We start from the raw sequence: 17,223 nt of genomic DNA, 5'->3' as shown, positions 1-17,223 counted from the left end.
TGATACTTTTTTTTTTTTTTTTTAAGCATTTCCTTTGTTTCCGTGATATAATATTTTTTTAAAATCTTCACTGGAGAATATTTTTTCTATTTTTTTTCCTTTCTTTTGTAGAGAGATTGAAATATATGCAGGAGAAGGGAGGGAGAGGGGAAGAGAGGGGGAGAGAGAGAAAGAGAGGGAGACAGACATGTAAGAGAGACACATCTACTGCACACACCCCCACCTGGGATGGGAAGCAAACCCTCAACTGAATTATATGCCTTTGACTGGCAATTGAACCTCTAACCATTGAGTCCAACCAGCCAGGGCTGTGATATAATTTTCATAACCAAAAATAAAGTCAGTTTTCATGTAAACATTTTCTTTATATAGAATAAAAGAATTTGCAAACATTTGACATTTGAAAATCAAGCTCTAAATAAATGATTATATATGTATGAAAATAGCAAGTCAAATAAAGCATATTTGAAATGTTATTGAATTTCTCTTTTTTCTGGATTCCTTTCATCCTTTAATTCCTTTTATTTAGATTTAATTTTAAAAATTTTATTGAATTTATTGGGGTTAATGAAGTTATATAGGTTTCAAGTGTACAATTCTATAGTACATCATCTGTATATTGTATTATGTGTTCACCACCCAAAGTCAGTTTTCCATCTGTCACTATTATCCTTCCTTTTCTTTAATTTCTTTTAATTGAGGATAAGATTATAGATGATAGAGGTAGCAATCAGAAAGTAGAAAATTGCTTCATGTTTTTGCTATCTCTAAAAAATCTTACATTTAAAATGGCATCTTGTGAATAATGGTAGTGTATGTTGGTTACTGTTCTTACTCAACTTCCAAGTTGGCTCCATTGAATACATTAAAGTATTTTTCTTGATTTTTACAAAGTGACACATTGTTTTAGATACTTTACCAATTATTAATTGCTCCTATTATGATATGTAGTATTCTGTGAAGAAATTTATTATGACTCAGCTCAAGTTCAGAATTACTTGGGTGATAAATGCTCATTGGGTAAAGACCAATCTGAATTAGAGAAAATTTTAAGTTGAAAGTAGATCAGAATAAGTGTGTGTGTGTGTGTTCTTTTAAATCCAAATAGCACTTTTTTGAAGACTTTAAGGATATTTTCAAAATTTACCCTTGAATTTTTGCAACATACTTTCTTTAACCTTACTTACAATTTGTGTTGTTTTAGATTGCCAAATACTGGTAGAGTTCACCCCAGTACCCATTTTTTAAGTTTTCACAAATTCTATTAAACTAGTACAGTTCAAAATTATGTAGCCTTTATGTATGCATAACACAATTTTATACATAATGGTTTTACATGAAAAAAATTTTCCCTTTCTGTTCCTCTAGGGCAATGTGTTTATGTATTATGGACTGTCTAATTTCTATCAAAACCACCGTCGTTATGTGAAATCTCGAGATGATAGTCAACTAAATGGAGACCCTACTGCTTTACTTGTAAGTAAAATGATGAAATATGAAAATGTGATTTCTATGAAACAATCTGCTAATTGTTTAGTTAGAAATGTTAAAAACAATTAAGAATTTAAAGTGAAAGAGTTTATTGGTAAAGCAGTAGAACAGAGAGAAGGCTACTCCACAGGCAGAGCAGCCAGAAATGTTAATTTTAATAATGCTAGGATATATTAAACTTTTACTTGCCATTTATAGTTTGTTTAGTGAGGGTTTTTAGTTAAAAAAAATTTTCCCCCTGGAATTTACTAAGATTAATGATTTCTCATAGCCAGAAGACAAATTACTACCTGCTTGTTTCTAGTAGTGTACTTGGGATTTTTGCTTTATTAATCTCTTTGTAATGGAATTTTGATGAGTCTAGCATTCTGGCTCTGTAATTTGTTCTGTTTGGGTTTATTCATTATTATCACACTAAGAATATCTAAATTAGCTACCTTTTTAAATTTCTGAGATTGTGTTTTAGAATTAAACATATATGTTCTTCATTTTTTCACTTGTGGGAAGCCTGGGTAGTGAAGTTCAAAGGGTGGGTTACTGAAAAATTGTCTGAGGAGTTTTTTGAAAATATTGATTCCAGAATTCTGTCTGATAAGTTAGTTTCTGCAGCGGTGGAGCTCTAAAATGTGTATTTTTAACAAGCTCCCTTTCTGATGCTCAGCCTGGTTTGGGAATCGGCAGAATAGAGGATCTTAGTCTTCTGACTGTTGTTTAGCTTTTCATAGTAGTGATTGGTGTACAAGTATTTATGTTACTGCCAGTCCAACAAACCATCAGAGTCCCAGAACAATCTAGGATCTCTTAGAAACGATGAATCTCTTAAAATATGATTTAGGATCATGTGATCAGATTGGTTCTGGTAAACATATAGCTGTCCTAAGGCAGTGGTCAGCAAACTGCAGCTCACAAGCCATATGCAGCTCTTTGGCCCCTTGAATTTTTAGCAAAGGCCAGCTTAGTAGTACCCTAATTAAGTTAATGATAATGTACCTACCTATATAGTTTAAGTTTAAAAAATTTGGCTCTCAAAAGAAATTTCAATCGTCGATTGACAATTTAGAAAAGGTTGTTATATTCTAGATTGTTGATATTTGGCAGTTTGCTGATCACTGCCCTAGGCAATCCTTACTGGTTTTATTGCTAGTTTCTGATGTTTGGGTTCTTAAGAAATATCAAGTCTGTTTAAAGATTCTAGTTAGGGCTGTAATATTTTATAATTTATATGGGATTTACTCTGTGGGATCCAATTTTTAGAACTCAAATCCAGAGAAGGTGATGTTCTCTGAGACACCAACTTCCTAGGCCTCTCTCAATTTGTTGATTGGGAACATAGGTTGTGTGTGTTCAGAGACCCAAAGTGGTAGTCGATTTATAATTATTTTATTTAGATACCTACTCACTTCACTGAGGGTGAAAGAAGCTGAGATTGATTCTTTTTTTACAAACTGCAAGCAGAGATTTTAGACTAGATTATGGATGAAATGTTTTATTTTAAAGGGCTAGATAATAAATACTTTGAGCTATGTAGTTTATATGGTTTCTGTAGCAACTACTCACCTCTGCCATTGTAGAATGGAAGCAACTATAGACAATACTTAAATTAATGGGTGTAACTGTATTCCAATAAACTTTATTTATAAAAACAGGTGGTAGGTTGGATTTTGCCTGCATGCTATCATTTATTGGTCCCTGGTCTGGACCAACATGTGTGAATTTTTTTTCCCAATCCTCACCTGAGGATATTTTTTCCATTGATCTTCAGAGAGAGAAAGGGAAGGAGAAGAGGGGAGACAGAAAGAGAGAAACATCGATGTTAGAGAGACACACTGACTGGTTGCCTTCCGCATACACCCCAACTGGGGATGGGGAAGGGCATTTGCAACTGAGGTACGTGCCTTTGCCCAGGGAATTGAACCTGTGAACATTTGGTCCATGGTCTGACATTCTAACCACTGACCAGGGCTAAACTGTAAATTTAAGACAGGCGATTTTAAAAAATCTTAAAAGATTTAAAAAAATAGGCAGATTGAAGTCCAAGTTATATAACATTGTGTGTAAGACTTCATAATATGATATCAACCTATACTTTAGGCTCATTGTTTTGTACTTTATGTTTTTATTGATTTGAGAGAGAGAAGAGAGAAGCATCGATGTGAGATTATTTTGAAAAATAACTTAATGTGGCCTTGGAGTCCCAAAACAACTCATAAATACACCTAATCTCTCTACTTGGTAGAATCTCCATTTAACACTGCAACTGCCATATCTCCTTGAGATCTTCAGTAGGGACCAATGGTTTTTGCCTACCCAGCATTTTCATTTTCCTTATGCCTGGATGCACAATTTAGAAAAGGTTGTTATATTCTAGGAATCTGCATTAAGCCACTGCCTCTCTCCCTCCTTCCTTCCCTCTTTTCTTTCTTCCTTCACCTGACAGGGAATTTAACCCAGAATCACAAATTTTGAATTAATCTGTTAATTTTATAAGTGAGGCACAAGTAAATTTAGGGACTTGCCCAAAGTCACATAGTACACAGCTGGAACTAGAATCTCCAGTCTCTTTACCTCCAGTTTAAGATCCCTTCAATTATGTCACAACTAGATTGATAGTAGATTGCTTCTTAATTTTTCTTGGTCAGAAAACTTTTTGTGGTTATGATTTCTGTGTTGATATGGAAATAAAATGTCAGTTTGGTATATACCTGTATGACAAAATATGCAAGGAAAAGTTACATTAAAATGATAATGCAGTAATTTTTTTTTTAAAGATTATTATTATTATTTTTAAAAAATATATTTTATTGATTTTTCACAGAGAGGAAGAGAGAGATAGAGAGTTAGAAACATCTATGAGAGAGAATCATCGATCAGCTGCCTCTTGCACACCCCCTACTGGGGATGTGCCCGCAACCAAGGTACATGCCCTTGCCCGGAATCGAACCCGGGACCCTTCAGTCCGCAGGCCGACGCTCTATCCACTGAGCCAAACCGGTCCCGGCGATAATGCAGTAATGTTAAGGAATGTATTTTAGTATTTAAATGTAGCATTGTTTATAGTCTACTTACAATACAGACTCTTTTTGTATATACTGCAAGTGAGAAGCAAGTAGGGATTGGATTTTTAATCAGAAATAGGAGCCTAGCTCATAGTTCTCTTGGAGGCCTGGGCAATAATTTCTCTTTTTTCTTCTTCTAAATATCAGAATCCCAGTAAGGAATGTGAACCTTATCGAAGAAATGAAGACAAACCAATTGCTCCTTGTGGAGCTATTGCCAACAGCATGTTTAATGGTATGATATAGACATAAAATTAGGAAACATTATATAGTCTTACTAGAGGCCCAGTGTACGAAATTTGTGCACTGGTAGGGTCCCTAGTGGCCTCCAGCTGCCAGCTGAGGCCTCCCTTCTTTCCCCCTGCTCGAACTCCCAGACGAACTCCCAGTTGAGGGGACAATTTGCATACTATGCTTTTATTATATAGGATTACAGATTTGATAGTCTAGTAAACATAAATGAAATTGGGAAATTCAACAACCTTAAGATAAATACAGGGTGTCCCAAAACAATGTATGTACACTTTAACAGCTCAGTTTGAACATGAAATGTTCCAGCATATAAATGATATGCATTATATAAAAGATATTTTATATTTTATTTTTAATACTAAGTCTTTGATAACTGATGTATATTATACATTTGATGAGATATTTTATATTTTATTTTTAATACTAAGTCTTTGATAACTGATGTATATTATACATTTACAAAACATTCATTTAGACCAGCTGTAATTTCAAAAGCTCTGTAGACATGTAACAACTGGCTATGATATTGGACAGTGCAGATAGAGAAATGCATAAACCATTAGCTATTTATGAATGCATGTTTTAAAAGAAAAAAAGGCAGATTTACCTTCCAAATAGTTTTATTTGGTTTAATATTAAAACATTTGATCTTATCACATACTAGCTAGCCAGATAGGAAAATAACCTAGAACTGTATTGAGAAGAAAGAAAAATCCATCTGGGATTATAAGTTTTTAATTGTTAATTCATATATAAATAATCAAGAGCAAATATACATCATATACCTAAGCTTTTACCACCACTTTTGGGAGCAAATACCAGATCCTCATTTCTCATAGAGTAAAGCGGGTATTATGGATTTCCAATATTTAGCAATATCTTTCTTTTCTTATGTTTAGATACATTAGAACTGTTTCTGGTGGTCAATGGCTCTTATTCAGCGGCAATTCCTTTGAAAAAGAAAGGTATTGCCTGGTGGACAGATAAAAATGTGAAATTTAGAAACCCCCCCGGAGAAGGCTCCCTGGAAGAACGATTCAAAGGTAAAGTATTATTGATATCATTTAAAACATGACAGAAGCTGGAGGTTTTAACAAAGTACCTAAAATTTCCTGTCTTTCTAGTCTTAGAAGATGTTTATGCTTTTTGAAAAACAGCTACTTTTCTTAACTTCATACATAGTAAGGTAAAAGTATGTAGTCTGTTCTAATATACTGAAATCCTAAAGGAAATGTAAACTTTTAATCTTAAATTTCTCTAGTATTTTCTTATAAGCGTTTTATCCATAATCTTTGAAAACTGCAACAAAGTTTCTTTTTAACAAACACCTGTTATTTATTATAACTATAGATCCAAATTTACTTTTATTTCTATGTCTCAATTTTACAATGTAATGTTTCATACCATTATATCTTTGCATTAAATTATCTGCCTTTTGGTTTATACTCAACAGCTTACTTTTAGTATTCTCTTAATTGAGATATTAAATCTTTGTAATTATGTTAAGTTGTTACATGAGGAATTGGTTTCTCTCTTGATGTAAGACTTCCTTAGAATATGAATGTATTCAAACCTTTGAAAATAAAAAAAAATTCTGGTTGTGTAATGTATATCTTTGTTTTATTAGAGTGTGAATTTTCAGTGAAACTTTTAATAGAATAGAATATTTTGTCTCTCCCACTCCTACCCTTCCTTTTTAAGATACAACAAAGCCAGTAAACTGGGTTAAACCAGTATACTTGCTGGATTCTGACCAAGATAATAATGGGTTCATAAATGAAGATTTTATTGTTTGGATGCGTACTGCAGCATTGCCTACTTTTCGTAAGTTATATCGTCTTATAGAGAGGAAAAGTAATTTACATCCAACGTTACCAGCTGGAGACTACTTTTTGAATATCACATACAGTATCCTTTTTTTGGCCATGAGCACAGATGCATAGAATTGGAAAGGAGTGTAATCCAGCCATATCTTAGTTATGTGGTATGCTACTTTGTATTGAGTTTTGATCTCTGCATTTTTATACCAGTGTATGTATGGGTAGTATCTTTTATACCTACCAGAAATATCTTAAATTTTTATATACCTCGTACTAGGGTTTAAGTATATTATTTGGTAAAATTATTTAAAATGTAGGTTCTGGATTTACTTGTAAGCTAGATATTTTTACATGGGTGATTGTAAGTGAACTTAATGGGAAGGCCAGTGAATTTACCTAATAAATAAGTGTTGGTGGCACAAGCTGATTTTTTAAAATATATTTTTATTTCAGAGGAAGGGAGAGGGAGAGAGAGAGGAACATCAATGATGAGAGAGAATTATTGATCCGTTGCCTCCTGCACGCTCCCCTACTGGGGATCAAGCCCACAACCTGGACATATGCCCTAACTGGGAATAGAACTGTGACCTCCTGGTTCATAGGTCAACGTTCAACCACTGAGCCATGGTGGTTGGGCTATAAGCTGTTTTAAAATATATTTTTACTTATTAAAAATCAGATATGTTAACTAATATCAACATATTGTTTCTAACTATTGCTCTATTCATAGTACAAGACATTTTTATTATTAGCTGTCTTTTGCCACATTAATAACTGAGATGTAATTTTCAGTGTTGATAAATATAATTTATTTCATTCTGACTGTGTCAGCATTGTACTAAGTATTTTCCATTATTTTATTTAAATTCAAGCTTTATGAATTGTCATCTTCATGTTATAGACAAGGCTGCAGGAACATAGAGCATTTAAGTGACTTGCCTGAGATTACACAGGAAATAAGTAGAAGAGGTTGGGGCTCATGGTCAAGCTGTTCTCCCCAAAGGCTATGACTTTTCCATCCATCACCATCCCTAGCTAGTTTAGACCAGTCCATACCAACCTAGATGCAGCCTTTCCTAAGACGGAAATGTTGAGCATTACCATTTATTCAAAACAAAGTACTTACATTTTTAAATCTCTAGTTCATTGTGTATCTTATGAATGAAAAGTTTCTTAAATATTAACATTTAAATGTTTGCTAATGACAGATTAAAAGTTACCAAGTTTTTTAAACTAGGTCCACCTAGGAGCAATTTTGGGAGGACAGACCCAGTCAGGTGCTAGTAGAATGAGCATTATCTTGATACTGAATAGCAACCCTTTACTTTGGCTACAGTCTCAAGATAATGCTTTAAAATTGCTTAAAATGCAGGTTCTGGATTTATTTGTAAGCTAGATATTTTTACATGGGTGACTGTAATTGAGCTAAATGGGAAGGCCAGTGTAGCCAAAGTACAGGGCAGCGTTCAATAGCAAGATAATGCTCTTTCTACTGGCACCTGAACTGACTCTGTCTGCCCAGAATTGCTCCTACGTGGACCCAGTTTCAAAAACTTGGTCACAGCATCCAAACCTGAAGCCTCCAGACTGCAATAAAGTATAAGCCTTTGGAGTGAGCACTCAGGAATTCTCAGCTGAGAATTTGCATCCCAGGAATGGAGAGGAGAACTGTCAGGAGAATGCAGGATATTTTGAAGATAGACAAGATGAACCTGCAAAATATCAAAGGTTAATTATCAAAACTAGGTATAAGGTAGGAACTAGATATTAGAATTAAGGCAGAAGCCCATTTTTTAGCTTTGTGATACCAGGAGATACTAGCATGGGTGGTTTGAGACCATACTCCTCTGAGCTCTGAGTTAGTTAGAGCTCTCATAATCAGTCCTACCTCAATCAGTGTGAACTGATTTAAAAAACTAGTAGAGGTAAGCCTGCCATTTGGGGTCATTTGGAGAGTTGCAGAAGCCCTGAGAAAAAGATGGGACCCAGTACTTGATTCAAGACACTTGTGAAAATGTAAATCTTTTACATAAGGTCTTAATTGTCTCATTTTCTGACCTGTTGGTAAAAACTTAGAGCTGGTCCATGCTCATCCAATAAACCGGTGTCTCATTTCTTAAATCTCTTTAACAATCCACCTTTCACTTCCACTCTGTTTTAGCCAACACCTCTCTGTGTCACACCATGAGTTTTATCATTACTCCAAATCAGCAAGTTAAGACTTTAGTATAATGCTCTTTTACCCTGTGCTTAGAGTCCTCTCATATTCTCCTAACTACTCTTGCTACACATGCTCTTTGAGCTCATAGAGACTTCTGATCCCTTCATTTTTTCCTTGTCTCTTGGTCTGTCAACCTCCTCTTTGAGGATTTACTGCTACTAGTATTCATTTGAAATATTTTTTTCACATTGTATTTCCTTTTTTAGTTGCTATTTTAAATATTTATTGTTGAAAATATTACATAGACCCCTTCTGTTCCATTAACCCTCTAGTCATTTATTTGTGGCATTTTGCCCCTCCTGTGTAATGAGGGCACAAGTATCTGAGAAATGATACAACTGTTAAATTTGGTTGTGTTTTCTTGCAACCTATATTGGCTTATACTACTAACATTTAATCTGCTAAACCAGTTCTTCAAGATAAATATTACACAATTATTTTATGATTCAGAACCTAGGAGTAAGGTGCCTGTGTATCATAGAATTATGCCAATGAATTACAAGCAATTGAATGCTAACTTTTTAAGGTATATTTTAAAAATAAAGTCACTGAACATGGAAAAGTTTTCCTATTCACTCTTCAGATTACCCTGTACATTCTTTTGATGGACGAAAACGGATGATCTTAAGCACTATTTCATGGATGGGAGGAAAAAATCCATTTTTGGGGATTGCTTATATCACCACTGGATCCATCTCCTTCCTTCTGGGAGTTGTATTGCTAGTAATTAATCATAAATATAGAAACAGTAGTAATACTGCTGACATTACCATTTAATTTTATATTCTGAAAACAAATTTACCGCATGTACATCAAGGCCAGTTCTATTCAGCCTAGCTTTTGAATGCCGATGTCTGGTTAGTATGTCATTTTTTAAGTTGGCATATAACTTTTTATTTAAAAAAAAGTCTTTGTCCTTTACTTATTTCCTATGGATGACTTATGAAAATATATGATGGGTATAAAATTATCTTTATTGATCATGTCAGCACTGTAACTACTGAAATGGCATTCTAATGTTTGCTTTTGATGGGACAGCCCATATGATGCATAGAGCCTCTATCATGTGAAATGTATCTGCTGCTTAAATGTTTATGCTGTGTTGATAAATATTATATTGACATATGTGTTGTATATGTGTGCCTATTGTGTAAAGAGAGGAATTGCAAGATGTATGAGTATAATGATTTGCTAACCTTCGGAATTCAAAATTATGAAGAAATGAAGAAAGACCAAATCTAAATAAAACACTTCATCATTGTCATGTGTCATGTGTAAAGGTGTAAAGTATCATCTTTGGTGAGGTGGTCCATGTATTTAATTTATCCAGTACAGTTCTTTGTTAAGCTTAGTTTTGATTTCACCTTTGAAGTCTTACTTATGCTCATGTCTGAATAGGTCAGGTAGGAGAATTTAAAATTCCTCTTTCCATTTGGTTACATGTTGCAGTCAGGAACCCCAATTCACTTGGTATGTTTTTACATGTGATCATGGAAATACCTCAAGCTGTATTTTACTTTGCAGGTAAGTGTTTTGACTTAAGTACTAACATTACATTGCAGAAATTTTGGAAAATAGTAACTTTTATTTCCTCTATACTTCATTCAATTTTTGCATATAGGTCAAATATGGATGTGCATGCACACTCTCTTTAATTAATGCACCAATTGTTTTGGTTGGATATATATATATATATATATATATATATATATATATATATTCATCTGAGGATATTTTTTTTTTTAATTATTTGAGAGAGAGAGAGAGAGAGAGAGAGAGAGAGAGAGAGAGAGGGAGAAAGAGAGAAGAGAGAAGAGAGAAACATCCATGGGAGAGAAAAACATTGCTTGATTGTCTCCTATACACATCCAGATTGAGAATCCAACCCACAAGCTACGTATGTGTTCTGACCGGGAATTGAACCTACAACTTTTTAGTGTATAACATGATGCTTCCAACCAAATGGGTCACCTGGCCAGGCCTAAGAAATATTTTAAAAAGTGGATTTTTTTTTTTAATTTCCTTATTAAATTCTGGAGATTTTTGAGTATGTACATGATAAAATTATAATATATATGGTTGAAGCTATTGTATGTTCTATCACTGGAATTATTTTAATATTCCTAATTGAATAAATGTTGTAATTTGTTTGCTATAGAACTTACTCTTGAATGCAAACTTATTTTTTTCACATTCATGAAAATGTATGTCTTAATTAGAGGGCTTAATCTCATTGAAATTGTTTTTTTTTTTTTTTTCTTCTCATATGTTTGTATAGAAGATTGCCTGCTTATTTAGAATTTGTAATTTTGTTCCTCCTGTGTAATTATCAATTTAGTTATATTTTAAATTAGAAGGTCTGGGAAATATATCAATTTTGATTAATATGTTTTTTAAAAAACCAAAACCAAAAAATAACATAATAGTAGAAATGTGCCACACTTAAGTTTTGTACAGCGTGACTTTTAATTTGTAGAATATCACTTGCATGAGTTACTTATATGATTTCTGAGTGCACAGGGTATTCTTTGTCTAAAAATAGTCTTGGTTTTGTCATCTTTTAGAATACTATTATTTGTTCTGATCATTGACCCTCTTACCCATGGCAGTTCATCCTCTGGGATACATTAGTGGGGGAGAGGGGTTCCTGCTAGTTGTCCAAAATGAGTTTGTTCTGTTTGAGGAGGACTTGCATCCCACATCCCTTTTTCTAATTGAGGGACCAAAGGTGCTGCTAAAGAAGTGTTGAAGAGCCCTTCTAACATTTTCTCGTCTGTGGTGAAGATGAAATATTAAAATACATTTGGAGTTTTATCTATTCTATAACTACATTGATGGGCTTCAGTTTCTCCTGTTTCCTCCCAATTGAGCTCTAAGAGATTCCTTTTGGTAAATATGAAGAATGTGGAACATTTATATGGCCTTTTTCTTGTGGGCTTTGTGCTCATTTTTTGCAAACAATGTAATATTCAACTTTCAAAGGATTATGTTTCATTTTAAGATAACTAAGTTAAATAGAAGACATTGAAGAATGCATTAACTTGCAGGAAATATTTTGATATGTGAAGTTTCTCAATTGAAGGAATTATTAGTAAAAACTAAGAAATGTCATTGAAATAATACAGAAAAAGGCAGTTTAAAAATAAGTTGGTAATAAGTATTATCAAGTAGAGAATTATTCAACCAAGAGGAGAGTCAAATGAATATTATTTATTGACTAGTAAGTTTATTTGTAACCTTGGTTATGTTAAAAGATAACTTTCTATTAGTACTGTATTAATAAAAACGAACGAAATTAATTTTGCTATGTCCGAGTGTCTTCCTAAAATAATGCCCTGGTGTTGTTGCTATCAATAACTGGCTTCTTTCACTCAGCACAATACCTTTGAGATTCATCTAAAGGTCTATCAATTCCTCATAACCTTTCAATTTCTTTTCTTTCATTTTACTAGGGTGAGAGGGGAAAAGACTCTTAGGGCCAATTCACTATCAAACCAGAAACATCTTGAGGCACATTGTGGTTTCATAACATTTTATAACTTTTTTTAATAATACTTATTTAAAAATTTTTATTAATTGGGGTGATATTGATTAATAAAATCATATTGGTTTCAAAATATGTTTTATAACATTTTTAAAAACGTAATTTTTATGCATTTTAAGTGACATTAATGGGAACTTGTCACAAGCTTTTCTTCCAGGGTAATGTGGAGAAGACTGAATTCATCATACATCACTTTAAAATGTGTTTCAGTTTTTGCAGTAAATCATGCTTGACTCTAAATCCAGGTTATTAATCATGATTTTGCCCTGTCTGGAAAACCTTTTAATCTCTACACCATTTATTCTAATTTTACTGAACCCTGCTAAAATCTAGTGTTTTTCATAACCTTCCCAATGACCATTACCTTTCTTGAATTTCCCATAGCAACCTTTTACTGCAGCAATTACCAGAGAGTCATATATGTCTGCAGAATAACTTACTACTATGTGTATATTATATTCCTAGTGAGAGTATATGCTCTAGAACGTCAGAGATTCAACAGTTTCTCCTGAGCATATTGGAAAATTTTACATTCATAGTAGGCCCTCAGTATGTTATAATTCAACAAGGAGTGAACTTAGTCATACTAGAGGCTCAATGCATGAAATTTGAGCACTGACTGAGGAGAGGGGTTGTCCCTAAGCCTGGCTTGCACCCTCTTGTAGTCTGGGACCCCTTGGGGGCTGTCCACCTGCTGGCTTAGGCCCGATCGCCTTGGGGCAATCGGGCCTAAGCTGGCAGTCAGAAATCCCTCCCGCAGTCTGGGATCCCTCTCACCGTCCAGTGCCCCTGGCTCCTTACCGCCCACCTACTTGCTGCTCTTTACTGCTCAGCTCGCGCTCATCATCACTGCCATGGAGGCAGGAGAGGCTCGCACCACCGCCACTGCGCTTGCCAGCTGTGAGTTTGGCTTCTGGCTGAGTGGCGCTCCCCAGTGGGAGCATACTGACCACCAGTGAGCAGCTCCTGCATTGACCATCTGCCCGCTGGTGGTCAGTGTGCATCATAGCAACTGGTCACTCCATGAGTCATTTGGTCTATTTGCATATTAGCGTTTTATTATATAGGATGTCCTAAAGTATTTTTCATATATAAGGATTTTAGAGCCAGAGATAAAGATTAGGGGTTTTCATCAACCTCTTTAATGATGAAAAGACTGGGGCTTGCAATTAGATAAATTATTATTTTAATTTTTTAGTCTACTTTTTTTTTTAAGTATATTTTATTGATTTTTAAAAATATATATTTTATTGATTCTGTACAGAGAGGAAGGGAGAGAGATAGAAACATCGATGAGAGAGAGTCATTGATCAGCTGCCTCTTGCACACCCCCTACTGGGGATATGCCTGCAATCAAGGCACATGCCCTTGATCGGAATCGAACCTGGGACCCTTCAGTCCCCAAGCCGACACTCTATCCATTGAGCCAAACCGGTCCTGGCTATTTTATTGATTTTTTTACAGAGAGGAAGGGAGAGAGAGAGAGAGAGAGAGAGAGCTAGAAATGTCGATGAGAGGGAAACATCAACCAGCTGCCTCTTGCACACCCCCTACAACCAATGTACATGCCCTTGACCGGAATCGAAACTGGGACCTTTCAGTCCGCAGACCGACGCTCTACCACTGAGCCAAACCGGTTTTGGCTAGATAAATTATTTAATGGTAAAATAGTATAGCAGTTAATTCACTACCAAATGTTTCCTGATTCCTAACTATATCATAATTAAAATAGGGAGTTATATAGAAATACTACCTTTTATCTAGTAGGTTTTTTGTTTTTAATCCTCAGCAGAGGACACACTTTTATTGATTTTAGAGAGGTAGGAAAAGAGAGAGAAATATAAATGTGAGATCGACCGGCTGTTTCCCGTACTCCAACCAGGGATTGAACTCAAAACCTAGGTAAGTGGCATGATGGGGAATCAAACCTGGTATATGGGACACGACACTCCAACCAACTGAGCCATCTGGCCAGGGCTAACTAGTTTTGATACATTAAAGTTCACATGATGTTGGTTCCATATTGTTTTTATAAAACTGAATGTGGATTAAGCATGGTTCAAAAAAAATACACATCACATTCCCATAAAATTATTCAGGCATTTGTCTTTTTGTTTGTAGATGCTATAAGGATCAAAGTAAGGGTTTGACTTTTTTTTGGGAGGGGCGGGGGAGAAAGGTTGAGTCCCTTTGTGATTTGGTAATTTCTATCAGTTAACTGAAATATTTTCACTTAGTAATTTTACATCTGATGCCCACAAATTTATCTTGCCAACAACTAAATTAGTCATCATTTACCACATATGTATATGTACTGCCAGTTCTGTTTTAATGTTCAAGAACCCTCTGGAGAAAATATTTTTCAAAAGAAGAGCAATGTCTGATAATTTTTCAATATTAAAAAAGGACCTACGTTTTGGAAAGGAACCTATTTTGAAAATAACTATTCTGCTTCAGGAGGATGAATTTACAGACCTGTTAACAAATTTCAGGTGTGTCTGGGAGATCTAGTCAAGTTTAATAGGTTCTCAGGCACATTCAGCCATATTTTTTGTCAGGGTAATCACAATTTACAGAGCAAGATCAAGGAGACAATGAGTAAGGAACCCTCGGACTTAAAAATGTTAGAAAGGAGTACAATGAGTATTAAGAAAGATTTTGATTTTTCACGTTCAGTGTATTCTTTTGTATAGCATACTATTTATCCAGTATTTACTATGTGCCAGTAACTTAGTGTAGTTGCTGGGGATACATCAATAACCAAAATAAAATAGTTTCAAGCAGAGTCATTATCTAACAAGTTCTTAAAAGGACTACTGCTGTGTGGAATATAAACTGTGTGGAAGAGCTGAAAGGAGGGAAGCCAGTTTAAAAAGACTTACAGTAATGCAGGCAAAAGATGATGGATTGGCTTGGAGTGGTAAAATGAGAAGAGATCAGACTCTGATTATATTTTGAAGGTGCAGCTCATACCTTGGGAGTTGAAGGAAATTTCAGAGGAGAGCACTTGGAAATGAGTGGAAAGAAGAATTTTGTTTTGGTTGTAATTTTGCGATGCCCATTAGACATCTAAGTGGAGATGTCTGGAGTTAAAGGGAAAGGTCAGAGTGGAGAGCTGTCCGAACACAAATGGTGTTTTGTGGCGCCAGATGGAATCCCAAAAAGGATTAATGTTTTTTAAAAAGCTGGTATTCTCAAATTTAGAGATTGTGAGGATGAGGAAACCAGAAGTACCGTAGCAGCTGCTGAAATAAAAGGACAGAAATTGTATATGGAAGGCTCATTAAGACAGTGTAGTATACATACATGTTTTAGTGTATTGTATTTATGGCTTATTTCCAAATAAAAAGAAATTGGAGATAAACATTGAGGGAGTGACCAAGTATGTTAAATGTTATTCATAAAAGATGAAAATTGAGGTTGACAGTTTATTTGGCAACAGAAGCCATTGGTGATCCTAATAAGAGCAGTAAAAGCCTGCCCCAAATGAAACAAGTAAATAAAAATTAGAAGTGGAAGGAAAGACAAGTTTAAAGGGATCTATGTTTTATTTTTAAGAGAAATGGGATGGTAACTGAAGTCAAAGGTTTATTTGTTTAATTTGAGGATGTGAGGGAATGATCCAGAAAACTGGGAAATTATACTGTACTAAGTGACATAAAAATAAGGATCAGCATCTATTTTAGGATCTATTTTATGTGAATCTTTTGTTCTTTTTGGACAGAGCCGTAAGTGTCCTAGATCTGTCACCCTATATCAGTTTTCTGTTGGTTAACAGTTTACCCTCTTTAAGCAGTCATAGGGGATTAATAAGAAATTTACATAATCTCTTCTGAGAAGTTTAGTCTAATTCGCTAAGTGAAGAAAACAAGAAAGCACATACAAGTTTAACAAATTCAAATTATAGACAATCCACTTTTAAACATCTGTATGCTCCAGCTATTGGTACCTGTAACTGTCCTCCAAGTTTTGTTTACACTATGTAATGCAGAGAGGGAAGAATCCCGGTCCTTTCCGTCCTAATCCAGGGGAGAGATGAGTTGAATTATTTATAAATCTTAGTGGAGAGAACTCGAACTGGGGACAGGTAACTTGGTGGGTCTAGCACCAAAGATTGAAATAATTTTAGTATTATTGTTTGTCTACACATTTCACCTATGCAGAACACATATGTCATCAGCTTCCTATTTGTATTGACAATGGGTTAATTAGAACTGAGTTTGTAAAAAAGTGAAAAGATCTTTATTGATCTTTATTGTAGCATAGGGCAGTTTTACTAGTACACGTACTAGGGAGTGGGCACAAAGAATGAAGACGCTTGCAATGTAGCATTATATAAGCAAATTTGGTGCAGGACACACTGACAACTTACCTGTTCCATGATTTCTTTTGGCCAACAACTCCAGTTATGGAAAGTGCCCTGCTGGACCTAAGACAGCAAGACTTGAGTTCAGATTTGCCATCCCATTCCTTGTCCCCGATTAAAAAGCTCCCCGTCTTGTCAGCGTTTCCCCGGGCACAGAAATGAGAGGACATCCTCCACACTTTTGGGGCGCTGGGGAAGAGCCTTTCTGCATGGGGGTTCTGCAGCATCCAGAGGTACAAGAAGGTAAAAACTGGTACCCCGACGCAGGCCTTCACAGCGTGTTCTCAGCACAGGGAACAAGAACGCCCTCACAGCAGTTTCTAAGAAGGAGAAAACTATCCGTGTAAGAGGAGTTACCCTTTTTGTTCCCCAAATCATCCACCTTCACATCTTATAGTTTCGGCGAACCCAGTGCTCATTCAGCCTCTAAACGGGATCAAAGGTTGCTCCAAGTTTTACGCCTTCCCGTTCAA

The 17,223-nt window shown here is 35.1% G+C and overlaps 1 protein-coding gene and 1 long non-coding RNA gene across 3 annotated transcripts in view; one reads left to right on the top strand and one right to left on the bottom strand.

The window, feature by feature from the left end:
• Window positions 1-10,108, top strand: part of TMEM30A (transmembrane protein 30A) — a 27,693-nt gene extending 17,585 nt beyond the window's left edge. The window contains exons 3-7 of the mRNA XM_084889253.1: window positions 1,369-1,476; window positions 4,695-4,782; window positions 5,699-5,842; window positions 6,501-6,707; window positions 9,424-10,108. Coding sequence (XP_084745379.1) covers window positions 1,369-1,476; window positions 4,695-4,782; window positions 5,699-5,842; window positions 6,501-6,707; window positions 9,424-9,617 — 741 coding nt within the window. The 3' untranslated portion in view covers window positions 9,618-10,108. The remainder of the gene's footprint in view (window positions 1-1,368; window positions 1,477-4,694; window positions 4,783-5,698; window positions 5,843-6,500; window positions 6,708-9,423) is intronic.
• LOC311625215 lies at window positions 8,193-17,223 on the bottom strand. Of its 2 annotated transcripts, none has more exons than XR_014795453.1 (3): window positions 17,133-17,223; window positions 16,757-16,813; window positions 8,193-8,331 (listed from the first exon to the last, which is right to left on the bottom strand). It is a non-coding gene; the product is annotated as an uncharacterized lncRNA (long non-coding RNA). The 2 variants fall into 2 exon arrangements; XR_014795454.1 differs by having other exon boundaries at window positions 17,108-17,195.

Source organism: Pipistrellus hanaki (assembly GCF_964339955.1).
Source record: "Pipistrellus hanaki genome assembly, chromosome: 7".
Lineage (NCBI taxonomy): Eukaryota > Metazoa > Chordata > Mammalia > Chiroptera > Vespertilionidae > Pipistrellus > Pipistrellus hanaki.
This window is presented reverse-complemented; position numbering and strand designations above follow the sequence as displayed.